This window comes from Phoxinus phoxinus (assembly GCF_949152265.1).
Source record: "Phoxinus phoxinus genome assembly, chromosome: 2".
Classification (NCBI taxonomy): Eukaryota; Metazoa; Chordata; class Actinopteri; order Cypriniformes; family Leuciscidae; genus Phoxinus; species Phoxinus phoxinus.
In genome coordinates, this window is record NC_136877.1 from 48197161 (window position 1) to 48224757 (window position 27597).

Genomic DNA, 27597 nt, shown 5'->3' on the forward strand with positions numbered 1-27597 from the left:
TGAGAGTACAGAGACTGTGGAGCGGGACATGTTAAGGTGTTTGTACAGGGGTGACGGGACCAAACTCTGGATATACAGCGTGTGCTCTCGATGAAGACTCTGCTCGGGGTCCTGTGGAGCTGCTGGCTCCTGACGCTCACAGGTAATGCAGAGCGCGAGCTGGGGAAAGACCATTACACTACCCTTTAAAGGTTTGGGGTCCATGAGATTCTTTTAAAATTCTAAATTCTAGAAAAGAATGGGTTGGGGTCCTAGAATTCTAATTCAAAATGTTTTTGAAAGAAGTTTATTTTCCTCACCAGGACTGCATTTATTAAATGCAGTAAAAACAGTAATATTTTGAAATAATATTACAGTTTAAAATAACTGTTTTCTATTTTCTTTCTAATATGATGATTTGCTGCCTAAGAGATATTTCTTCTTATTATTATTAATGTCAATGTTAATGTTAATGATCCTTCAGAAATCATTCTAATATGATGATTTGCTGCTCGAGAAACATTTATGATTATTAGCAACGTTAATAAAAGTTTTGTAGGATTCTTTGATGGATAAAAAGGTCCAAAGAACAGCATTTATTTGAAATAGAAACTGTATTTGACTCTTTTGATCAATTGAACACATTCTTGCTAAATAAATGCCTTTCAAAAACATTTACTGAGTTTTTAAACATATTATAAAATGAGTGTGTGTGTGTGTGTGTGTGTGTTTGTTTGTTTTTTTATAACAGTGTGCATCTTTATATTCTAATATTTTATTCAAAATATGTATGATAATACATTTTGTATACTCACTACATATGTGTGTACAACTGGAATGTTTTATTTATTTTATATATTTGTCAACGATAGATAGATCGATTGATTGATTGATTTAATATTATGATCTCATAATTTGGCAGACGGTATATTAGGCTGCTGTCACTTTAAGACCTGACACACACATCCATTAAACTGTTACACATGCTTTCTTTCTCATTCATGTGTGTGTATATATATATATATATATTGATATATATTTAAATGTATTATAAAAAAAAAAGATCAATTATTTTTGCATTGCAGTAGTAGGTGGTCTAGTTGATCTGAATAGACGTCATTGGGGATATAACAGGTGTGTATGTGTCACCGTTGTGTGTGTCAGTGATGTGCTGTGATGAACTGTAACTGCTACAGCAAGTTTGACCTTGTAATGAGAAGACAAAGAAAGCAGCGCTGAGGCCAGTGACTCTCTGCATGTTGAAGAGGGGCGGCCCACTCTTAGAAAACCCTCTTTATGACTGAAGAGGTGTGTGTGTGTGTGTGTGTCCAGGGGCGTCCGAGGCTGAACGGCAGCTACTGCAGGATTTGTTTCAGGATTACAACCTGAAGGTGCGACCGGCACGGAGCTGGAACGAGCGAGTGATGGTCCGAGTGGGAATGACTTTAGTACAGCTCATCAGCTTGGTATGATACACACACACACACACACACACACACACACACACACACATCTGATCCTCTCTTTATTCATTTCTCTCTCTCTCTCTGTCATCGCTCACGCAGTTTGTGTGCGGTGGTTTTGGAGATCGGCGGCCCGTCTGCCTCTGACCCACTGGTTCAGAAACATTAGAGAAACATTAGCACTCCAGCTTCCCAGTCATGCATGCAGCATTAGCTTTCAGATGGAGGACTGAGAGCACGACACACTCGACACACACTAATGTCACTATCTCTCCTCTCTCGCAGAACGAGAAGAATGAAGAGATGACAACAAACGTGTTCATGAATATGGTGAGAGGCAGAGTGTTTATCTCGTCCCTTCTAACCGCTGCTTATGTTACGCCTAAATTGACTTGTCACTTTTTATATCTGCAAGTAATTCCTGGATTTTCTTTTCTTTTTTTAAAACTGTCTCATGTGCTTTCTTCTGATGTAGTGTGTGTGCGTGCGTGCATGTGTGTGTGGGGAGATAAGGTTTGGGGATAAATTTGTTCCCAAATGATCTGTCAGAATTTAAGGGACAAGAGAATAAATGAGATATCCTCATTGGACACACCATTAAACTTAATATACATTACCGCTCAAAGGTTTGTAAGGTTTGAGAAAAACAAAACTAAATTAATATTCAGCAAGGATGCATTAAGTAATAAGTTACAGTAACTTTGTTTTAAAATATCTATATTTCTGACTTGCAAACTTTATAATAATCAGAAATGTTTCTTGGGCATCAGATCATCATATTATAATGATTTCTGAAGGATCATGTGATGTTATGATGCTGAAAATTCAGCTTTGATCACTTTACGGTATATTACGGTATATATTATCTCATAGAAAAACTATGAAAAAGTAAAAGAATTTCACAATATTACTATTTTTCCTGTATTTTTGATCAAATAAATGCAGCCTACATGAGAATAAGAGCCTTTTGAATGGTAGTGTGCATATATAAGCAGTTTGCATGAATATCTCTCTCTCTCTCTCTCTTCCAGGAATGGATCGACTACAGGTTATCCTGGAATCCTGAGGACTATGACAGTATTGACGTTGTGCGAATTCCTCCCATAAAAGTGTGGCGTCCAGACATCTACCTGATCAACAAGTGAGAACATCCTCATATCATTTGAAAGATTTTTTAAAAGCATGATTTATAACAGGACACCTGCCACAATTTCTTTCTTTGTTATTAAAAATGGAGAACAAATCTACCAACAAAATACATCTATATTCAAGATACACTGTTTGGATATTTATACTTGACAAGAATACATTTTTGCAGTGCAATCTAATAATTGTTTAGGAACTTGCTAAATTTCGTTTAGGCTTTTGAGTGTATTTTGCCACGTCCATTTTCTAAATGACCCTGTTATAGCCAACCAAATGCAAAATTTCAACTTTTTCAAATAATTATTGATCTAGAGAGTCCAGAGAATTGCATTGCACTGGTTTGGTTCCGATCAGGCGAAAAATCTAGGACTAGTTCACAAAAGTAGGATTTTAACATATCCGCGAATATTTAATGAACAGTTTGATTGACAGCAGGGGTTCTTGAGGCAAACTTGTTCAGTATGAGGAGATCTATCAAATTATATTAATATTAATGATTATTAAATGACACTACAGCATTTAAACTGCTCAGGGCACATGGACTATGCGATGTTCTCCGTGTGTTTAACAGTAATGATGGTCAGTTTGACGTGGCTCTGTATGTGAACGTGCTGGTGAGGAGTGATGGGACCGTCTCCTGGTATCCGCCTGCCATCTACCGCAGCTCCTGCTCCATAGAGGTACATGTCAACGTCTTAGCGTGTAAAGTCAGAATTGCGAGATATAAACATGCAGTTCTGAGAAAAAAATTCTCATTGGGCTTTATATCCCGCAATTGACCGTTCGCAAAGACCCGCCCCCCCCTTAGTTACTGTCGCTATGTCCGACAAGCTACGCCGCTCTCACGCCACACCATGTTCTCACGCAGTGAAAAACACATCGCGGAGCAGAGAGGACATTGACAGGACAGACCAGTTTACTTTTGGGTTACTTTTGATATTAAACGTATTAAACAAAGTCTCACCTTTCAAATTTGGTCATTTTTAAAAATAAATTTAAACAATAAATAGCGTTTTGTGGCTCTTTAATGTGTCTGACAGATCGCTGTGAACCGATCATCTCTTCCTTCTAGTTCATTTATAGCATCAAATAAACATGAATGAACATCGAAAGGAATGTTGTTCTAACCGTGGAAAGGCATCAGTACACTCCGCTTCTCAAGTTCAAATCCTCCCATGTTAATCTACTAACTCTCCTGACTGCTTTGTCCGACAAAATGGCAGATGGAGAAGTATGATTGGTCAGATCACCTGTCAATCAAGCTCCCTGCGAAGGGTCAATTGTGACTTTATATCACGCAATTCTGAATTGCGAGATGTAAACTCGCAGTTGTGAGGAGAAAAAAAAGGCGGCTGATTGTTTGTGGCGCTCAGTGACTGACGTCTGTCTACAACTCTGCATAGCCTCATAAAACACTGATGTCTGTGAGAGCAGGTGCGCAGAGGTATGGAAATACATATGTTGACAGACATCCTATCTATCCTCATTCCAAATGCAATGATTGGACAAAAACATTTTCCACAGAAGATATATGTACAGTTTTTAATATTTAGACCACTTCTATTATTGAACGCTTTCAGGATGTGAAAAGAGTTTCAACCAGTATGTTCAACAAAACATTGCCTACTGTAGCTTTAACTGCAGTTGCACTTGCTCGTTCATTTCACTGTAGTTTAAAGTTGTGCTCTCCGGCCCGATAGGTTGCATACTTTCCATTCGACTGGCAGAACTGCACAATGGTGTTTCGTTCCTACACGTATGATTCCTCAGAAGTGGACCTTCAGTACGGTCTAGATGAAGATGGCAACGAGCTCCATGAGATAGTTATTGATGAGAATGCCTTCACTGGTTAGTGTACTTCCTCTTAAATGTGACACCTTCCTGTCCAAGTCATAAACGATGCAAGAATGTCAGTGTTCGGTAATTATGTACATTTATAATAATGGTTTACGGTTGCCAAGCGATGTAGCAACTTGGCACATGGCACACTCTCTCCTTCCTTCTGTCTCTTTTTCTCTCACTAGTCCTCTCTCTTCCCTAAGAGAACGGCGAGTGGCAGATTTGTCACAAGCCCAGCAGGAAGATCGTCCAGGAGGACCTGTACGAGGACATCACCTTCTACCTGATCATCGAGAGGAAGCCTCTGTTCTACATCATCAACATCATCGTGCCCTGCATCCTCACCAGTGTGCTGGCCATATTTGTCTTCTACCTGCCTCCTGGTGCAGGTGCCCATCTTTAAGATCAGCATTTAAAGGAACCGTATGTAAGATTGTGGCCAAAACTGGTACTGCAATCACTTTCAAATTACTGTAGAGCGGTGTATCCCCTCCCCCCTGACGCGAGGTTGCCAGATAGACATTAGACGTTATCCGACTAGAGTTAGGGTAGGTTAGAGCAGAGCTAGCAACCCGGATGCCGAAACACTACTGACTTCGTGATTGGTAGATAGGTGGAGGGTGGCGCATCACGCCAAAACACAACATGACAACATCAACATCAGTTGAGGGCTGCAACTTCACTTTTAAATGACAATATCCTGGCTGGAATACTGTTGTCAGGGATATAAGTATTTGGAATGAACATGATTTCTTAATGTCTACTGACATATCAGGGCCATTTTATGATTAATTGAAATACATTTCTTGCATACGGTTTTTCATGAGCCAATTTATGGCGTAGTTAAGTAATTGTGCAGTAAATAGGCTGTGGAAGTTTAGGGGTCTATCTGACCCTCAAGGACCAAAAACATAAACCTACTTGAGGACTGATTCAGGGTTAATTAGAAAATCAATACGATGACTGGTTTATGTTCAACTTTGCTGATTTATGAAACACCCTGACTGTTTAAAAAACACTACCATTCAAAAGTTGGAACGTTTTATTTAATGTTTTCTCTTATGCTTGCCAAAGCTGCATTTATCTGATCAAAAATACTGTAAAAACAGTAATATTGTGAAATATTTTAGCAATTTAAAATAGCTGTTCTTCTATTGTAATAGATCTTAACATGCAATTTATTCCTGTGATCAAAGCTGAATTTTCAGCATCATTACTCCAGTTTTCAGAGTCACATGATCCTTCAGAAATCTTTCTAATGTGATTATTTGATGCTCAAGAAACATTTCTTATTATTATAATCAATGATAAAAATAGTTGTGCTGCTTCATATTTCTCTGAAAACTGTTGATACATTATTTTAAGGATTCTTTGTCGATTAGAAAGTTCAAATGAATGGCAGTATGATTATTTTGGAGCATTATAAATGTCTTTACTAATTATAAAAGTATTTATGTCTTTTAAAAAAAACGTACCCCAAGACTTTGAATGGTAGTTTTTTTTACAAGACTCAAAAAGTATTTAAGGTGTATACAAAATGTGGATGACAAAAAAATATTTTGCAGTGTTATTTTAGTTTTATTTTGAATGAAGTTTTATTGTTATATTTTTAGTTTCCACATTGATTTTGGTTGAATTTTTTAGTAATTTCATTTATTTTTTATTTTAATTTCAGTTTTAGATTTATTTTTAGCTTTAATTTTTTTCCAGTTGATAATTTTAGTTTATTCCCAAGGCAACATTTCTCATTTTCGTTTAGTTTTTCTTCTGATATTTATTTTTTCTCACCTTTAGTTCAATTAACAGAAAAGGTTTTTTTTATCATTTTAGTTAACAGAAAATAACCTTTTCGTCTTTTGTCTGCCTCATTTTTAAATTTGCCTCCATGCATTAAATAATAGTTTGTACGTTTCCCTATACAGAGGTTTAATGGCCTAAAATCTGCCCGTATATACAGTATAAGACGTGATTTCTCCCTCAGGTGAGAAGATGACTCTCTCCATCTCAGTCCTCATTGCTCTCACTGTTTTCATGCTGTTGTTGGCTGACAAAGTCCCAGAAACATCGCTTGGCATCCCTATCATCGTGAAGTACGTGATGTTCACCATGATCCTGGTGACGTTCTCCGTCATCCTAAGCGTGGTGGTCCTGAACCTCCACCACAGGACTCCCAGCACACACCACATGCCCGTGTGGGTGCGAAAGGTGACGCATCTTGATTTAAAGAGCAGCTTCTTTACATTATGTTATCCAATTACTCAAAACTGAAAGCATATCCTGTCTTCTAACGTTCTGCAGGTGTTCATCCACTTGCTGCCTCGTTACTTGGGTGTGCTCAGGCCCCAAACTGAGGAGCCGGTGGAGGACGAGACCAAGGAGAACGTCCCACTGGGTTGTTTGGACCAAGGCCTCAGACCTGGAGGAGAATACTTCATCCGAAAGATCAACCCAGAGCTGGTAATGCCGTGGAGAGGAAGGTAAGCGGTTTTTCAGACACAAAATAAGATGCTTCTGTATGTAACAATGTGTGTGTCCTCTAATATTTTTATAGTCCCCCTGTAGTCAATCATTTCATCTCTTAAAACTCATCTTTGACCATCAAAATTACATATTTAAGCGTTTTTTTCCCTTGAAATAAAATTATTCATGCCTTAAAATAGCTTGAATGTAACTCATTTAGTATACGCGGTTCTATGAATATGCAAATTAACTCGTTGACAAACACGCGTTGATCTGATTGGTTACAAGGTAGTTTGTGACGTCAGAAACACCAGCGATTTCAAACCGTGTTTTTGAGACTGTCTTTGGTTCGCTGCAGTTTTAAGCAGAAAATACTCGGCAATGCTGTCGACTTATGAACTTACACATGGTTTGTCTTAGTTAGTGTGTAATGTTGCTGTTTGAGCATAAACAACATTTGCAAAGATACAAAGCTTAAAGTTTAAAGCAAATAATTTGGATGATTATACCTTATGAAAACCCCAAATTCAAAATTAGAATATTGTGAAAAGGTCTTCATAAGCTGTAAGCCATAATTATCAAAATTATAACAAATAAAGGCTTGCAATATCTCACTTTGCATGTAATGAGTCTATATAATATATTAGTTTCACCTTTTAAGTTTAATTACTGAAATAAATTAACTTTTGCACCATATTCAAATTTTTCGAGTTTATTCTAAATTATTATTCATATTTTGAATGAAATATTGTAAATGAGTTAATAAAAATTAACTTAATGAAAAATATTGTATAAATCTTAATGGAAGACCATTTAGTTCATGACTCATACATTTTAAAAAAGAAAGTTTAAAAAAAAGTTTAAGATTTATACAAAATGTTTTATTAAGATCCATTCTTAATTCATAATTTGAATAATTTTAAGGATTATCCAGTTCAATTTGATGGAATTTTACTATTAATTAAAATGCGTAAAAAAATGTAGTAACGAACTTACAATGGAAGTGAATGGGGTTCAATTTTGGAGGGCACAGGGTCACACACACACACACACACACACACACACACACACACACACAGATATTTGGGGGGACGGCACTCTTTGTGTGATTTTTTAACTATATAATATGATATAAATATAGCCTAAAAGGCTACTCATTAGAATAGAGTAAACGGCTACATCACGCAGTGTATGCACTGTCTGGTGTTTGCAAAGTGAGGGTCATGCTCGATAAAGTCTGATTGCACATCGTTAAAACAACAATTACGATAGTACCATACACTATATATACCTATTGCACTCTTGTTGGACACAGTTCATGTTCACAGTGCATGAACACTCACTTAAAGAAAAACACACTTAGATGCCAAATCAATAACAAGAGTATAATGTGCTCGTACCATAATCTGCTGGTGTCGGCAATATTGCTCGCTTCTAAGCAACTCATAAACGCGGACGGGTGATGAAAGTCTGTGTGCTGGCCGTTCCTCCTCTCAATCCAAGGGCATTTGATCTCAGCCCAGTTAAGCCCAGTCACCCCTCCAGAGTCGCCAGAACATAAGCTCCTGTTGAGCGGAGGCATTAGAGAGAAATGCACACAAGAGCAGCAGGGGAGGCCGAGGGTCGAGGATGCACATACATGGATGAATGGGAGGATAGGCAGATGGATGGGGTTTCTCTCAGAAGAGAAAGGGTCTCAATCTGTCTGTAATAGACATAACAAACTGTCTATTCCCCTCCTCATCTGTTCGAGGACGGCTCGTCTCCCTGATATAATGTGGTGCCCTCTCTTTAGCCAGTCTTACTACAGCTTTATTACAGTGCTAAGCTCAAGTCCTTCAAGAAAGGCCGCCGGTCTTGAGGGCTACCGGATAAGAAAAGTGATTTCAAGGAAAGTTAATTGTGTTGTTTTTTTAATTTTGGTTTGGGTTTATTTGTTCATAAATGACAATCCATTGTTATTAGCAGGTGGTACTTGCTATCCAAAATTTGGATAACCCAAATAACCCAAATTTCTTGCCTATGTCGTTTTGTCACTAGCGCTTTAAGGGCCCTATCTTACACCCGGCGCATTGTGTTTTAGTAGGGTTGTGTTTATAGTTGAGTATTTGTTCCTGTACCTGCCTTGGGACTACGGACGTAACTTAGCAATGTTGCTATAATCCGGCTTGTTTACATTTTGTATTTCGTACAAATGTTCATTAACATGCTTTGTCCCTATAAATTAAAAACAAACTGAAACTGAATGCAGCGCCAAGCGCGACGCAAGTGTGTTTTGCTAGTTTCAGCCCGACGCAGTTATCATTTTCACGTCCTGCGCCACGTTGTTTAAATAGCAAATGCATTTGCGCCTATTTGTGCGCCGATGTGCGTGCTGAAAACGAGGAGTGTTCAGGCGCATTGTTGGCGCTTGTTGCTATTTTGAGGCAACAGAAATAAACGTAGCCATTGACCAACTGAATCCTGCTCTAGAGTCAATGACGCAATGTTTTTTGTTATTTAAAGAGCGCGTTAGTAATGTGTGCCTATACGGGTCCACAACGCGCGTACACTCTGCTTATTACACACACAGGGACGCACAGCAGCACACAAACATGCCAGATATTTAAAATAAAAGGATTATAATGTAAAAGATTATTATTGTGTACATAAAGATATGGTGGAAGCCGGCTTGTCCCGAAGATAGTCTGCTAGCGCACTTTTACCTCACGCACGAGCAGATCCGTTTGCACTCTGGAGACGCGTTCAGTTTTTCCGCTATATATTAAATAGCGAATCCGCCATGGCGCGAGCGCAACTGGCTTTTAAAGGGAATGTGAGATGAGACTCTGATTGGTTTAACGCACGAAAAGCCCAAAACACACCCATTACTCATTAAGAGGATAGGGACAACACTTTTAGACCATGCGCCGGGAGCGCCGACCATTTGTCTCGACGTCAAACTAGCAAAAGTGGATTCGGACTCGCCCTGAGTGAACTTGTGCCCTGTGCTTTAGACCATGTGCTTAAATCCTTAAAATAGGGCCCTACGTTTGTCTGATGTGTGAGTTTGCTTGTGAAGAATGAAAACTGGTGTTTGGAGGACCTGATTCACAACTGGTATGAAAGCAATTATTTTAGGAGGTTGACTGCTTTTGAAAATGTTGATTTGTATTGCGATATTTTGCAAGAAGAGTTGCAAATGTATTTCTCATTGCTTCTTGTTAAAAACGAATATACTCTATGTATTTAATCTCACTTTATTAACAATGTCTTTGCTGTTGACTTTCGATGTTTCAAATCAACCATACTAAAAAGTTTTCTCCTCCTGAGTCCTTAACATGGTATTTTAGTATTATTTATTCACTATTATAGTAGGCCTTGAATTGGCATATATTTATATCTTCTGCTCTTCAAGTCTATGGCAAACCTGCCTTCTAACAATCAGCATCCTTAGAAACGTTTTGAACAACTTTGAAAGTCAGTGGAGAAAGGCTTATAGTTCATCATAACATCGTAATATACATCATATGTGACCCTGGATCACAAAACCAGTCTCGAGTCGCACGGGTATATCTGTGGCAATAGCCAACAATACATCGTATGGGTCAAAATGATCGATTTTTCTTTTATGCCAAAAATCATGAGGATATTAAAGGTGCTATTTGTAGTTTTTCTACTAAAATGAATCCATTTTTTATTGCCTGTGTGTGAAGGGGTTGTAATCTCATAATAAAATTATCCACTTGGCGGGTTTTGCTATTACCTCTGAAAGCAAGTATTCCTATTTCTATGTGAAGTCTCCGGGTCGGATATGTGACGTGACTGAGACCTGCGCGCTCCCGAGCCACTCGCCTCTCGCCTCGTCTACTGGCTTTGCACTCAACAGCGACGACACTGCAACTTTATGTCATGGAGTCTGCTAATACTAGGAAACGACTAGCACAACGCAGACTCCAACACAAACTCCACATAATAATAAAAAACAAAAAAAGCATGCGCACGTGCACTCGCTTGTAAACGTATTGGTTGCAATCTGAAACATCAACGCTAGATGACGCTGAAAACTCCACTTAGCCCCTTTAAATAAAGATCATGTTCCATGAAGATATTTTGTAAATGTTCTACCGTAAATATATAAAACATTTATTTTTGTGAGTGAATGCTGCACAATCGTGAACATAAATGCACAACTTTAACGGAGATTTTATCAATGTTTCGATTTTTTTGCACCCTCAGATTTCAGATTTTCAATAGTTGTCTCTCAGCCAAATATTGTCCTATCCTAACAAACCACACATCAATGGAAAGCTTATTTATTCAGCTTTCATCTGATGTATAAACCTCAATTTCAAAAAATTGACCCATGTGACTGGTTTTGTGGTCACATATGTTAATTTAACTGTCTGAAGAAACAGTTGTTAGTGCAACAGTGTGTAATTTGAATCTGTGTTGAATGCACGTGCAGTGTTTGTTTGTGTAGCGTAAAGGTCTGTGTGTGTATTAATCATGCCAGGATGTGTCTTTGTATAATTAGGTGTGTGCTTACAGCAAAAGCACGTACACCACATATACAGTGTGTGTGGAAACAAACGCTTGTATGAGTTCCTGTCTATGCCAGTGTGCGTCTCATTGACCATGCATGTCATGTGCCGGACGTGTGGTGCTCTCTGTATAATCCCTGTTGGAAAAAACTCCCCCTGGAAAGAATGGGAATGTGAGAGAGGAGAGGTCAGTCCCAGACACCGCACAGCTATCATTCATTCTGCACTGTATGACAGACTCATTCCCACTATAGCACAGAGCAACACAATACTGACCTCAGCAATGCTACTGTACAGCACGCCGTGCACAACTGCACAATGCTGTATTCGGGATGCATGCTACTGACAGACAGACTATTTGACACTGCTACTGCTACTGACACTGACAGACTATTTCTCATACTTAGTCATTATTTACCATAAAATATTACATTTAGTGCAAACTGAAATCTTAGTGCAAGCTTAAGAATTATGAGCAATATAACAATCAATATATTCCTCATTGAAATAATTCCCGCCCAAGGCATACGCAGAATAAAGGGGCGTGGCCTGGTTGAGTTAATTAGTAGTGTGTTGAAACTCGCAGTTATGGCAAGGGGCGTGACATTTCCCAAACACACTCGAAGCGCTTGACCAATCACAACACACTGCTCCAGCCGACCAATCAGAGCACACTGTGCTTTTCAGAAGGCGGGGCTTTATAGAGACAGGAACTAAACAGAGCATTACTGACAGACTGGGAAAAGAGGAGCTGCAAGAATGGAGAATATAGGAAAAATTTGTTGAACATTCAACCATAAAACCCCAAAACAAAATCATAATAAGGCAATTGTGTGCAGTAAAACGCAATTTATAAGCACCTTTTAAGTCCCCTTGTGGTGTAAATCAAGCTTTTATGTTGTTTATATGTCTATGTGGTGTTTTTAATATGCTTTAAGACAAACCATGTGTAAATTCATAACTCAACTGCTGAGTGTTTTCTGCTTAAAACTGCAGTGAACCAAAGACAGTCTCAAAAACACGGTTTGAAATCGCTGGTGTTTCTGACGTCACACACTACCTTGTAACCAATCAGATCAATGTGTGACCGTCAACCAGTGGATCTCTGAGCTGAGTGAGTGAGTGGAGGCGGGGCTCATTTGCATATTCATAGAACCGCATATACTAACTGAGGCAAGGGTGTCGAGTTAGATTCAAGCTATTTTAAGGCATGAAGTTTTTTTTTTTTTAAGAAATATGTCGTTTTGGTGATGAGTTTTAATGGATACAATTATTGACTACAGGGGGACTTTAATGATAATTGTCATATATTTTAATAATCCACTTTCAGTCATTTGTGTTGTTTTAATACACTGTTAATTAAACTTTTGTTTCGGCTGAATTATGCTTTGTTTATTTGTGTGTGTGTGTGTGTGTGTTTTAGTCATAATGAGAGCACTGTGAAGTTGCAGAGGTTCTCAAACAGTGACAACTATTGTCTGATTCTGCCCCCGAATCTCAAATCTGCGATCGCCGCCATCAATTACATGTCTGACCAACTGAAGAAACAGGATGTGGATGATACTGTGAGTCTATAAACACTCTCTCTCTCTCACACACACACTCACACTCACACTCACACACACACACACACACACACGCCTTCTATCTCTCTTTTCCACACATACTCACAGAAACACAAAGAAACCTTTATCTGAGGCTCTTCCTCTTGGTCTGTCCCTGATCTTCATGATTGTTCATAAACACATCTGTGTGTGTCCGTGAGATAAACATGTCCCGTTGTGTGTGTGTAGATGACCGATGACTGGCAGTACATCGCTGTGGTTCTGGATCGGCTCTTCTTCTGGCTCTTTGTCATCATCACTTCACTGGGGACACTGGCCATGTTTCTGGATGCCAGTTTCAACTACACTCCTGACCAGCCTTTTCCATGAGCACACACACTGAACACACAACACACACTGAACACACAACACACACTGAACACACACTGAACACACAACACACACTGAACACACAACACACACTGAACACACAACACACACTGAACACACAACACACACTGAACACACAACACAGGGACTCAAGGGGGCGCCAGAGAATCCTCTCTCCGTCTGTCTGTCTTTCTGTCCTTCCTTCTGTCCATCTTTTCCTTCGATTTCTTTCCGTCCTTCCAGCTTTTCCTTCCTCTCTGTTCCGTCTCTCCATCCTTTATTCTCTCCTCCCTTTCCTTTCTTTCTTTCTTTTTTTCTTTCCTTCCTTATCTTTCCGTCCATCTAGCTTTTCCTTCTGTCTGTCCATCTTTCCTTCTTTCCTCCCTTTCCTTTATTTCTTTTTCTCTTTCTTCTTTCTTTCTTTCTTTCTTTCCTTACGTTTCTTTCCTTCCATACTGTTTTTCCCCCGTCCTTTCTTTCTTTCTTTCTTTCTTTCTTTCTTTCCTTCTTTCCTTCCTTCCATCTACATTTCCTTCCATTTCTTTCCATCCATCTGTCCTTTCCTTACGTCCGTGATTTCTTCATTCCTTCCTTCATTCCTTTCTTTCCTTCCTTCCTCCCTTCCTTTCCTTCCAGTTCTTTCCATCCATCTGTCCTTTCTTTCCTTCCTTCCTCCCTTCCTTTCCTTCCAGTTCTTTCCATCCATCTGTCCTTCCTTTCTTTCCTTCCTTCCTTTCCTTTCCTTTCCATGTTTCCATGACAATATATTTTGTTATTGTCAAATTCTTTCAATTCATCCACTACGCTTATAATCATTCATTTTGTGCTCTTTACTTATTACTGTATTTAATATTTAAGAATAACTTCTTTTTTTTTTTTTGGCGTAGTCTGAACAACCAATTTTCTTTCCTCTCTTTTTTCTTGATCCAGTTTTTGTCATTTATTTGTTTGTTCAAGAATCCTAAAAAAAAGAAAAGCATTGCATTAAGCAGCTCACATGTTTTCAACTGATGATGATAATCAGAAATGCTTCTTGAACATCGGCATTTTTAAATTATTTCTGAAGATCACGTGACACTGAGTAATGCAAATTCAGCTTTGATCACAGGAATAAATGACATTTTAAAATATATTCACATATAGAAAACTGCTATTTTAAATAGTATTGATATTTCACTGTTTTTACTGTATTTTTGATCAAATAAATGCAGCCTTGGTGAGCATAACATCTTTCAGAAACGTTCAAATGTGCATTATACTTGTTTTGAAGCAGAAAAGAAACATGATTTACTATTAATTCATGCATTAAGGGTTAATCAGCCTTTGTTTTCAGTTTCATTTATTTAAACCGCAATTATCAATTGGACTCTATATTCATGTAAAGGCACCGAAGAAGTAAAAGAAAGGTGAGAAATAATGAAATGAGGAAAGCTCATTAGTGGAGTCACTGCTTCTGAGGAGAACCAGAGGCCTGTGTGTTTTATTGCTAACGGTTCAGTGGGCGTCTAAGGCGGCTTACACCAGTTTAATCTCGGCTTTTTTCACTGTCTATAATCTTCACACACACACACAAAGCCCTGGAGCCAGTCAGAAGAGGAGCCATGAAGGGGTTTCTGTTCTTCTTCGCTGATTTAGCGCTGTCTGCTGTGCTCCCCCTTCACTGAGTGTTTTCTGTTTACTGGAACTAGATGGGGGACAGAAGCTTCGGAAAAACGTTAAAGTTTCTTTTGTGTGTCAAGGCTTTCTGGCCCAGTGCTCAAGAACTGGCCAATAGGGTGACAGATAAATCACGTTTCCAGGGGTGACCGGGGGAGTGTGTGCTAATTTCAAGATGTTACTGAAGCAAATCCTTCTCCTATCTTCCAACTCTTGTTCCCCTTTCTCCTACACATCTGAATTATGATAACACATTTCTGACTGTCCCTTTAAAGTAGATTAATCGCATCCAAAATAAAAGTTTGTTTACACATAATATGTGTGTGTACTGTGTATAATTATTTTGTATAAGTAAATACGCACATGATACATTTTTGCGTGTATATACTGTATATTTATACATCATTTATATTATAAATAAATATTTTATATATAAATATTTTTTCTTAAATATATACATACAGTGCATGTGTGTGTATTGATATATACAAAATAATTAGACAGTACACACACATACAGGTGAAACTCAAACAATTTAAGTATGGTGCAAAAGTTAATTTATTTTAATAATTCAACTTAAAAGTTGAAACTAATATATTATATAGACTCATTACATGCAAAGTGAGATATTGCAAGCCTTTATTTTTAATAATTGTGATGATTATGTCTTACAGATTATGAAAACCTTTTCACAATATTCTAATTTTGAGTTTTCATAAAGCCATAATCATCAAAATTATAACAAATAAAGGCTTGCAATATCTCACTTAGCATGTAATGAGTCTATATAATATATTAGTTTCACCTTTTAAGTTGAATTATTAAGATAAATTAACTTTTGCACGACATTCACATTTTTCGAGTTTCACCTGTACATCATGGAAACAAACTTTAATTTTGGATGCGATTAATCGTTGCACAGCCCTACTTTAAATCTTATAGTTAGAAACCTTCACACAACCATCAAACGCAAACCTTCATGCATGTCAGGGTCAGGGTGTTACACAGACATTTTCTGGAGTGAAAACCATTTCCTCTTCCAACAGCATTATTGCTTCCGCCACATTTTCTCTCTGGTTAAAGGTATTTCCTCTTTACTTTGGTGAGAATATTGTAACATTGGCGCCAACTCTGTCCTGCACACAATAGTTGACAGTGTGCCAGGCTTTCCCTGGAAGTGCAGAGGTCTCCTGATGAAGTGTTTAGACGTGACAAACGTGCCTCATGAAAGGGACTTACAGATCTAAGTTGGGGGTTCAGAGACTGATTAGGCAATAGCAACTGTATTAAAGTCCCCCTGTGGTGAAAATCCAGATTTTTCATGTTGTTTATGTCTATGTGGTGTTTTTAATATGCTTTTAGACAAACCATGTGTAAATTCATAAGTCGACAGCATTGCTGAGTATTTTCTGCTTAAAACTGCAGTGAACCAAAAACACGGTTTGAAATCGCTGGTATTTCTGACGTCACAAACTACCTTGTAACCAATCAGATCAACGTGTGATCGTCAACCAGTGGATCTCTGAGCTGAGTGAGTGAGTGGAGGCGGGGCTAATTTGCATATTCATATAACCACGTATAGGCCTACTAAAACAGGCGTGAGTTACATTCAAGATATTTTAATGCATGAAGACATTTTTTTTCAAGGAAAAAAAGTTAAAATAGCCTACGTAATTTTGGTGATCAAAGATTAGTTTTAAGGGATTGACATACAATTAGCATATTGACTACAGGGACATAAAATATAAGGCCTACACGTAAAGCTTTTTTATAAGCACCAATAAGTAAAATTAAAAGAAAAGTTTTTGAAATACAAATATTTTAGCTAAAATATATTACTATAATAATAATAATGTTGTTGTTTTAGATAAGTTCACCCAACATTTTTAATTCTGTCATTAATTACTCTCATGTCCCAAACCCGTAAGGAACACAAATTAAGGTATTTTTTTTATGGAATCCGAGAGCTTTCACGGCCTCGCTTTCATTCCTGCACTTCAGGTAAAAGTCAATGGTGCTGCTGACTCATTAAAAACAAAGTAGTTGATATGCTGTGTTGTTTTTGTTGTTTAGTAGCAGTAATATGCAGTTATTAGCCGTGTCCACTGTATTTTTTGTTGGTTTTGATGAGACCCCCCTTGAAATGACCAGGAGCGAAAAAAAATTATCGAAATTATTTAATACGAAAAAATATATAGGCTACTAATTGACTATTTATTCCAGACAGCATCGTAGTGTCACCCACAGTTGCTGTCTGGGATGCTATAACGTCGACTTTTTATTTCACGATTTTGATGTGTTCTCACAACTTTGGCTTTTTATGTCATAATTATGACTTTCCTATGTGACGGAAACGGGCTTGCATATTAGAGACGCTTCTCTTCCATAAGAGAAACTTCATCTAGTTTGCTACCCGACATTTTATGTAACAAAGGTTTAAACCTTCAGTGATGCGAGTGATTCTGTGTGACGTGACGTCACGACAGGCACGGGCATCGCGCGCGCCCGTTACCCCCTCACTCCCTCGAGATTACACTCCGTCATCAGTATTTTACGCAACAGTTAGTTGACATCTCTCTGTGTCGAGGTATAAACAAACACCGCTAGCTGAGTGAGTGAGTGAGTTAGTGACTGTCTTGGAGAGTTGAGTAGCCTGTTGTTCCTCATCAGTTTGAGTTTATCGGAGAGGTTCCTCAGGTGCGGGACAGGAGACAGGATTATCCGAGTGTATTGCCTTCTGTTGCTCAGCTTGCCATTTAAGTGAAAGCTATGGCAAACTCGGGCGTTCAGTTGCTGGGGTTTGGTCTGTCTCTGGTGGGCATCATTGGGCTGATCGTGGGCACCGTCCTGCCGCAGTGGAAGATGTCCGCGTATGTGGGGGACAGTATCATCACGGCCGTCGCGACGTACCAGGGGCTGTGGATGTCCTGCGCGTTCCAGAGCACCGGGCAGCTCCAGTGCAAAATATACGACTCCGTACTACAGCTAGACAGTGAGTTACACCATGTTATTCTAGTTTTTCTTTTTCTTTGCATCTATCTATCTTTATGTCCGTCCGTGTGTCGCTGTATGTCGCATGTCTCTCACACGCACTGTAAAAAAAAAAAACTCTGTTTCAACTTTTAAAAAAGTAGGTTCAGTGGCGTCCAGAAATTTTTTCTTATGCTCAATTTGACAGTAGCCTACAAGTCATTTACACGTAAAAATTGAGTTGAACTTAATGTAAACGAGTTAAAGTAAGTTAATGATGATGATGATGATGAATTTTATTTATAATGCACTATACATTTGACATCAAATCTCAAAGTGCTACAAGAATAAAAAAATAAAAAAAATACGCAGACACTTAAAAATACTTAAAAATACGCTTTTCTAAAAAGAAAGGTTTTCAGTTCTTTTTTAATGTAAAGTTAATGTAAATCATATGTTGCAAAAATGTTTCTATCATATATTATACACACATTGATTCCCCCTAAAAATGATGGTTCATACAAATTAATAAAAATTCTCACCTTAAGTTGTTCTAAACCTTTATGAATTTCTTTAGAAGATATTTTGAAGAATGTCTGTAACTAGACATTTGATGGACCCCATTGACTTCCATAGTATTTTTTCCCTGTATTATGGAAGTGATTGGGGTCCATCATCTGTTTGGTAACCCATTCTCTTCAAAATATCTTCTTTTGTGTTCAGCAGAACAAATAAATTCATACAGGTTTAGTCAGAACAACTTGAGGGTGATCAAATGAGGATGTTGATTCATGTTTATATCTGTTTTGTATGTTAGGCTATACTTATAATGGGCTGTAGATCATAATGTAAATCAGCCAGGTGATTGAAAGTGAATAAATATCAATTTAAGACAAGTGTAGATATTTCCAGTGATCAAAATATATCACACATTGGATTTATTATAGCCTGTATATAAGGGTCCTTGAGCAATGGAAAGGCACCATATAAATAAATCTTATCATTATTATTAGCCTATACTGATCAAGAGGCCTGTCCTTTAGTTTACTGTAAATCTATACAGTAGGTGTTTATTGGAATTCTCTGGCATATCAAGCCAGTTTCCAACTCTTCACACACACACTCAAATAAACACCGGTGTCATTCCCAGCCAGCGCTGCTTGATTAATGGATGCTGGCCTCGTCTCTGGGAGTTTGACTCTACCGTATTCCTGTAATGTAACCGGGCAGGACAGTAGCCATGGTGAAAGCAGCACTCTGAAAAACACTGGGTTGAAAAAACAACCCAATTTTGGGTTGTTTTCAACCCAATGGCTGGGTAAATATAGGACAGAACACATGTTGGGTTGAAAATTGGGTTGTTTATTTAACCCAGCATAGTTGATTCTTATTTACTATAATACTAGCTTTTTTGTTGTTGCTTTTTTTTTTTACTTCATACATGAATTAATGTCTACAGATTAACTTAAATATATTTTTTAATACATATTGCCAACATTTAAGCTAAATATTAGAAATGTACACTTATTTAAAAATGAAACATTTATAAGTAATTCAAGTGTAATCGGGAACTTTTAACTTTTGACCGCCGCCCTGCGTTTCACTCGCTGCCGAAATATGCAGACTGACTGACATAAACAAACAGTGCACAGATCTGAGAACATATTTTAACATCATCATACGTATTTATATTCTGCATCTTTTTTAATAAAATCATAACATTTTATGCAAGGCATCAGACGTTTCCATCACGAGAAAAAAAGCGACGCGACACTCGATTAGGAGACTCACATCGCGCCCCTGTATGTTGCTTTGCATAAGATTAAACGATATACAGCACAATAACACATTTATAGCCTAATAAAATGCACACACACCTGTATTTTACCGAAGACATGCACCATTTTGACGGCGCTGCACTGCTCTCTCCTGAAGAGGTCGCTAAAAGCCCGCGATAAATAACTCAATCATGGGTTGTTAACCCTAACCCTCACAATAATTAACTGGTTTGAGTAGGACAAACTTAAATTAAACTAATTAGTTCAGTCAAATTAACTTTTATGCGTATTTAGCACTTTGTTTTTCTCTCAAGTTCACAGAACTGATATATTTTAAGTAAACTGAACTGTGTCACTGTTTTGAGTTTTATGAAATTATTTCTTTTAATTTAGACGAACTTAAGTTTAACTGAAACGGCTAATGTATATTTCCCAGCATGCTTTGCCGATGGCACTCGAAAGGGAGAGTAAATGCTAAAATTAAGTGTAATATAATGGGGGGTTTTGTGCAAGATTAATGTTAAGTGGGAGATTTAGTAGCGATTAATGTTTTTTTATGCTAATTTAATTTTTATGCTTAGTTAATGTTGGTTTTAGGATAGGTACCATCATGGTGACAAGTGGTGCATGAGCTTTATTTGAGAGTAAATAATACCTTTATATTGTTGCACTCATACAACAAGTGCTTATCATACTATTGTTAACAAATTAGTATGTTAGCAAACTAGCTTGTTAAAGCCAAGTTTATACTAATAAGAGTGTTCACATTGAGATTACAATAAAGTTTTAAGGTTTAAATGTATGAATTAGTGTACTCAAATATTTAAAGTTAAGAACAATTAAAATGTAAAAGTACAAAATAAAGTAGTTCTGCTTACTAAAACTTTGAATTTCTTAACTTAAAAAAAATGAGGCAACTGATAATTGCCTTAAATTTGAGTTTTGCCAACTTATTCGGGTTTACAGATCTTGGTAACACAAGAAAACTACCCAAAAAATGGGTTGTTACGTCTGGGTAAAACAAAAACTACCCGAATACTAGAAAAATAACCCCCAAAAAATGACCCAAAAGGCTCAACCCAGGATTTGGGTAGAAAAAAAATAACCCAAGATTTGTTTAGAGTGAGCCTGTAACCCATTGTGTCTAAAACTGCCAAAGTATTATTGTACCACACCGAATTATGAGTTTGTTCATTCACTTGAGTGTTTCAGTTCATGGGCTGTTCCAGAAACATTCCCTGCATGGATTCCCCGAGGACTGGGATGGGAAAACCACAACCTCACGTTCCAGTGTTGCGGAAACACACACGGATTAACGCAATGTTCAAGAACACGTGATCGAGCTCTTGCGATTCGCTCCTTGAACTGGTGTATTTACTGAGGAGCTCTGTGCTGAACCTCAGGGGTCACTTCTGAGAAAACTGCGGGACACTTCCAGCCGAAACCAGCCGAAACCGCACCTGCCAGCAGGTTGAGTTAGGATGGAGGGAGAAAACAGGGGGATGAAGAGTGACCCTCTGAATTCCACAGCTCTCCGTTTCTGTGCCTGGCAGGAGAGGCCTTATTGTGTTTTAATGAATAAAGCAGAGGAATAATTCTTCCGCTTCACCACAGCTTGCACCCCTGCCTCTCTCTCTCTCTCTCTCTCTCTCTCTCTCTCTCTCTCTCTCTCTCTCTCTCTCTCTCGTGTGCACATGTACAGGAATGCACTGGCACAGACTGGTTCTTGTTAAGATAGTTTCTTGTTCACTCGTTCAGCTGAATTGCCTAAGTCAGGGGTTTTCAATCTTTTCGATGTCACATGATCATCCCTGTGTGAAGGACCCTAAAATTGATAAGGCATCTGTCTTTTATAAACGACCAATTTATACACATTAAAAAATAATATTATAAATCTAAAATTAGTTTCAGTTATTATATATTTTGTTCTACTCACTTTAATGTATTATTTATTAAAAATGTTAAGCTAATTTAAATTCATTTATATGAATAATTTTTTTGAATAGATTTGTAACTAATATATTATTATCTTAATCACATTTTTTGTATTATTTTTTTTTTACAGTTTTTCTCTAGATTTTTCCACAGACCCTCTGTCACTTTAGCAACTGCCTAGCAAGAATTTTAATTCATTTTGTTTTAAGTTTATACTATAAATAAAACTTAAATCTATTCCCTGTTATTTCCTGTTTGTTATATTTAATATTATAAATAATAATTTAATATTAAGGATTTTTATAATTTATTGTATACTATCAAGTTATTATTGTCATTATTATTATTATTAATAATAATTTTAAACTGAATTATTTCAAAGCTATTTCCTGGTGTTGGTATATTTAATACTATACATAATAATAATTTAATATTAAGTAATTTGACCATTAATGATTTAATACAAATTTATTATTGTCATTACTTTTAAAATATTTACCAAGTAATAATATACTAAACTAGCATTTATTTAAGCTATATTTGTCATTATTAATATTTTTATTAAACTGAATTATTTAACAGCTATTTTTTGGTGGTTTGGGCAATTTTATAATATAAATAACAATAATGTAATATTATATTATAAGCATTATAATATAATATATATAAGTATTTTTTATTTATTTATTGTATTAAAGTTTAGTTTTTTATGGTCATTTATTATTTATAATATTTACTAAGTAATAATTTAGTAAAGTAAAATGTATTTAAGCTATTATTATTTATAATAAACTGATTTATTTAACAGCTCTTTCCTAGTGGTTTGGTCAATTTGTGTTATATGTAATATTATAAAATATATGAATAATTTAAAATCAAAGATTTTGTATCATTTATTGTATAACATCACGACATTGTCATTTTTATTTATAATATTAAACTGATTTATTTAACATTTTCTGGTGGTTTGGCATGACTTTTTTTAAATAGCCTAAATGTTATTGTAAAATGTTATTTAATTTTTTTGTTATATTTAATATTATAAATAATAACAATGTAATACTTGTATAATATTAAAGTGATTTATTTGTTAGGTATTTCCTGGAGGTTTGGCCATGACCGTTGTTAAAGTCTCGACCTCAGTTTGAGTGTAGCGTGACACACACTGACACACTGTCTGTCTCCTCAGGCGATCTCCAAGCGACGCGCGCTCTGATGATCGTGGGCATCATCGTGTCCATCAGCGGGCTCGGCGTGTCCTGCCTGGGCATGAAGTGCACCACCTGTGGAGCCGAGGATAAAGTCCGCAAGTCTCGAACAGCCGTGACGGGAGGCATCATACTGCTCGTGGGAGGTGTGTGTGTGTGTGTGTGTGTGTGCGAGTGAGTGTTTGTATGTGTGTGTGTGTGTGTGTGAGTGAGTGAGTGAGTGAGTGAGTGAGTGAGTGAGTGAGTGAGTGAGCGAGTGAGTGTGTGTGTTTGTGAGTGAGTGAGTGAGTGGGTGTGTGTGTTTGTGAGTGAGTGGGTGAGTGTGTGTGTGTGTGTTTGTGAGTGTGTGTGTGTGTGTGTGTGTTTGTGAGTGTTTGTATGTGTGTGTTTGTGAGTGTTTGTATGTGTGTGTGTGTGTGTGAGTGAGTGAGTGAGTGAGTGAGTGAGTGAGTGAGTGAGTGAGTGAGCGAGTGAGTGTGTGTGTTTGTGAGTGAGTGAGTGGGTGTGTGTGTTTGTGAGTGAGTGGGTGTGTGTGTTTGTGAGTGAGTGAGTGAGTGAGTGAGTGAGTGTGTGAGTGTGTGTGTGTGTGTGTTTGTGAGTGAGTGAGTGTGTGTTTGTGAGTGAGTGAGTGTGTGTGTGTGTGTGAGTGAGTGAGTGAGTGAGTGAGTGAGTGAGTGAGTGAGTGAGTGTGTTTTTGAGTGTGTTTTTGAGTGTGAGAGAGTGAGTGTGTGTGTGTGTGTGTGTGTGTGTGTGTGTGTGTGTGTGTGTGTGTGTGTGTGTGTGTGTGTGTGTGTGTGTGTGTGTGTGTGTGTGTGTTTGTGAGTGAGTGGGTGAGTGAGTGAGTGAGTGAGTGAGTGAGTGAGTGAGTGAGTGAGTGAGTGAGTGAGTGAGTGTGTTTTTGAGTGTGAGAGAGTGAGTGTGTGTGAGTGAGTGAGTGAGTGAGTGAGTGAGTGAGTGTGTGTGTGTGTGTGTGTGTGTGTGTGTTTGTGAGTGAGTGGGTGAGTGGGTGAGTGTGTGTGTTTGTGAGTGAGTGAGTGAGTGAGTGAGTGAGTGAGTGAGTGAGTGAGTTTTTGAGTGTGAGAGAGTGAGTGTGTGTGAGTGAGTGAGTGAGTGAGTGTGAGTGAGTGAGTGAGTGAGTGAGTGTGTGTGTGTGTGTGTGTGTGTGTGAGTGAGTGAGTGAGTGTGTGTGTGTGTGTGTGTGTGTGTGTGTGTGTGTGTGTGTGTGAGTGAGTGAGTGAGAGTGTTTTTGAGTGTGAGAGAGTGTGTGTGTGAGAGTGAGTGTGTTTGTGAGTGTGTGTGTGTGTGTGTGTGTGTGTTTGTGAGTGTGTGTGTGTGTGTGTGTTTGTGAGTAAGTGTGTGTGTGTGTTTGTGAGTGTGTGTGTGTGTGTGTGTGTGTTCGTGTGTGTGTGTGTGTGTGTGTGTGAGTGAGTGTGAGTGAGTGAGTGAGTGAGTGAGTGAGTGAGTGAGCGAGTGTGTGAGAGTGAGTGTGTTTGTGTGTGTGTGTGTGTGTTTGTGAGTGTGTGTGTGTGTGTGTTTGTGAGTAAGTGTGTGTGTGTGTTTGTGAGTGTGTGTGTGTGTGTGTGTGTGTGTGTGTGTGTGTGTGTGTGTGTGTGTGTGTGTGTGTGTGTGTGTGTGTGTGTGTGTGTGTGTGTGTGTGTGTGTGTGTGTGTGACTACTGAGACAGACGCTAACTGAAGCAAGTTTACAGTAAAGCTTCTCTTATATAACGTCAGTCTCGGCTCAGTCTGTGGGTCAGTGAACAGGGCAGCCGTGCTTTGATGATATATCAAAGAATGAAAGATCTTCTGTCGTTTCTTTGAAACACCTTCTGTGTTTTGTTCCTCAGCTCTCTGCGCTGTGGTCGCCTGCTCGTGGTTCGCCCACAACGTGATCCGGGCTTTCTACAACCCCTTCACTCCAGTCAACACCAAGTGAGCGCAAGGAATTTTACTTTGCACAGTTTCTGGAGCAGCGTGTCCCAACTCTGTTGCTGGAGGTCACCCAAAAAGACACATTTTGAAAGTCTCCCTTATCCGACACACCCATTTCAGTTTCTGCTAGTGTTTATGAGATGAGTCGGGTGTATTAGATTACGGAAACATCCCAAATGTGCAGTGTCAGTCGGGGAGAATCCAGGAACAGGGATGAGAAAAACCCTAGAATGCAAATACAGATGAAACTCGAAAAATTTGAATATGGTGCAAAAGTTCAACTTAAAAGGTGAAACTAATATATTATATAGACTCATTACATGCAAAGTGAGATATTTCAAGCCTTTATTTGTTATGATGATAATTATGGTTTACAGATTATGAAAACTTCAAATTCAAAATTAGAATATTGTGAAAAGGTTTTCATAATCTGTAAGCCATAATCATCAAAATTATAACAAATAAAGGCTTGAAATATCTCACTTTGCATGTAATGAGTCTATATAATATATTAGTTTCACCTTTTAAGTTGAACTTTTGCACCATATTCAAATTTTTCGAGTTTCACCTGTATATAGTAAATATATGAGGTTTCAAATGTGCCAATAATTAGTTGACTGCTTTATACTATAAATGTATGTCATTGCTTACTTGTTCAGATAAATGATATGAATATGATATTGATATTGATATGATATTGATATGAATGTTCTCTGTTTATGTCGTATTGTTCTGTCGTCTTTTGTAGTCTTCTTCTGTCGTCTTTACTATCGACCTTACTGTCTTTCTCTGTCATCTGGTTCTTTCATCCTTTACTGTCGTCTTCTTGTTCTCTTATGAAAAGGAACGGTTTACACTGGTAACCCACTGCATTTCTGCTGATCCATAAGCGCCACCTACTGTCAGATAGTGAATTTACATTCTTATCGTATGTCGTTTTTGTTCAGACAAATGCGAAAATTTAACTAAAGATTATTAAATGTTTTCTACACAATCTGGAGGATGGATGGATGGATGGATGGATGGATGGATGGATGGATGGATGGATGGATGGATGGATGGATGGATGGAGGGATGGATGGATGGAGGGATGGATGAGACAGACAGACAGACAGACAGATAGATAGATAGATAGACAGACAGACAGACAGACAGACAGACAGACAGACAGACAGACAGACAGACAGACAGACAGATAGATAGATAGATAGATAGATAGATAGATAGATAGATAGATAGATAGATAGAAGTAAAGATGAGTAATCAGTTACATTGTTACACCAGTAGGTGGCGATAAAAGACTGTTACACATTTTATTTGTAATTGAATCATTCATTCAAGATTCGTTCAAAAACACTGATTGCTAAAGTAGGTGAAGTCATTCAATCATTCATTCATTCAAATTTATTTTTCTTAAAATTTTTAAAATTAATTAAATACTTTTATAACACGGAACCTCTAGTATATTACATGTTATTTTGATTAATTGTCTATTCAGAATCGTGGAAGAATCATGATCTCTATTTAAACCGATAGAATCGTGATTCTCAGTTCATCCAGAATCTCCTTCATACTATCATCTAGACCAGTTCACCTCGTTTCAAACAATGTATCATTGTCATAATTCTCTTTATCTTTTACCGTTAGGTTTGAGTTTGGAGCAGCCATTTTCATAGCTTGGGGCGGCTCGTTCCTGGACGTTCTCGGCGGAGCCATGTTGACCGCGTCCTGCACTCGAAGCAAACAAGTGTCCAAATACCCCAAAAGTAACTGTGCCCGCACTGCCAGCAGCAGCAGCAACAAAGAGTACGTGTGAGCAACACACACCGAGACACTTCAGTTTCTTCCACAGCTCAAACTGAGAAACAAAGCCGTTTACAATAATGTCCCATACAAAAAAAGGCAATCAGTTGTCCAAACACAAATAGATAATATATTTACACGCTCTCTGGGAGTTTTTGAAATGGAGGATTGTAGAAATCTAGTGCCAGTAAAAATACTCACAGCCTGCTTTGATTCCTCGGCTTTTCAATGAAGTAAACGACTAGGTTGTTTTCTCTGTGTGAAAGAAGAGGATCATAAATGTTGGCGTTCCCCAAGTGTCCACTAGGGAGCGCTGTAACCCACACTGAGCAGGTGCGAGTCGCCCAAAATGGAGGGAGATTGTCAAGATTTGCTTTTTTTTTTCTTTTCTTTTTTTGAGTATTTATCCTATAGCAGCTGAAATGCTAACATTATTAATACTCATATGAGGCACTCTTATGTAATTGCAGTGTTTCACATATGGTCGAGCAGGATCATGAACGTCGTTTTGATGTTATTAACTCATCACTTGTGTTAATGCCACATCGTGTTCATTTTAACCACCCATGAGTCCTTCTGAATATCTTTTACTTATGTTTCATGATAATATCAGAGTTAGTTAGATATTATGTATTTGTTTTACATGCTTATTTTCAATAAAGTTTGCTTTATCACATTCCCAGTGTGAATCTGCATCACACACACACATTTATATTGAAATCTGGGATTTTTTTATATAACTTAAACCTGGAAATAAAATATTTCACTCTTTTTGCAAATTTTAATCAAATAGAAAAGATCATGCCAGCCAGCAAAGATCCGACATTTAAAGTCCCCCTGTGGTGAGAATCAAGCTTTTAATGTTGTTTATATATGTCTATGTGATGTTTTTAATATGCTTTAGGACAAACCATAACTCAACTGCTGAGTATTTCCTCATTAAAACTGCAGTGAACCAAAGACAGTCTCAAA

The 27597-nt window shown here is 37.8% G+C and overlaps 3 protein-coding genes across 3 annotated transcripts in view; 2 read left to right on the forward strand and 1 right to left on the reverse strand.

Annotated features, from left to right (window-relative positions):
• The window catches only part of LOC307012412 (calcium/calmodulin-dependent protein kinase II inhibitor 2-like), a 428881-nt gene that overhangs the window by 395560 nt on the left and 5724 nt on the right, over window positions 1-27597 (reverse strand). The window lies entirely within an intron of this gene.
• On the forward strand, window positions 30-14797 carry chrnb1l (cholinergic receptor, nicotinic, beta 1 (muscle) like). The gene is made up of 11 exons (XM_079589062.1): window positions 30-142; window positions 1312-1445; window positions 1728-1772; window positions 2474-2583; window positions 3160-3268; window positions 4289-4436; window positions 4631-4816; window positions 6409-6632; window positions 6726-6904; window positions 12834-12975; window positions 13204-14797. The coding sequence occupies exons 1-11, from the start codon at window positions 91-93 to the stop codon at window positions 13342-13344; spliced, it is 1470 nt and encodes a 489-aa protein (XP_079445188.1). The 5' UTR covers window positions 30-90; the 3' UTR covers window positions 13345-14797.
• cldn7a (claudin 7a) lies at window positions 17533-27300 on the forward strand. The gene is made up of 4 exons (XM_079604781.1): window positions 17533-17992; window positions 22873-23037; window positions 24738-24822; window positions 26470-27300. Exons 1-4 carry the CDS (start codon window positions 17770-17772, stop codon window positions 26636-26638), a joined length of 642 nt encoding a protein of 213 aa, XP_079460907.1. The 5' UTR covers window positions 17533-17769; the 3' UTR covers window positions 26639-27300.

Coding starts and splice junctions, on each gene's coding strand:
- chrnb1l (XM_079589062.1), top strand. CDS start 91: ATGAAGACTCTGCTCGGGGTCCTGTGGAGCTGCTGGCTCCTGACGCTC. Junction 1,773..2,473: donor CAAACGTGTTCATGAATATG/GTGAGAGGCAGA, acceptor TCTCTCTTCCAG/GAATGGATCGACTACAGGTT. Junction 6,633..6,725: donor TGCCCGTGTGGGTGCGAAAG/GTGACGCATCTT, acceptor AACGTTCTGCAG/GTGTTCATCCACTTGCTGCC.
- cldn7a (XM_079604781.1), top strand. CDS start 17,770: ATGGCAAACTCGGGCGTTCAGTTGCTGGGGTTTGGTCTGTCTCTGGTG. Junction 23,038..24,737: donor CATCATACTGCTCGTGGGAG/GTGTGTGTGTGT, acceptor TTTGTTCCTCAG/CTCTCTGCGCTGTGGTCGCC. Junction 24,823..26,469: donor TTCACTCCAGTCAACACCAA/GTGAGCGCAAGG, acceptor TTTTACCGTTAG/GTTTGAGTTTGGAGCAGCCA.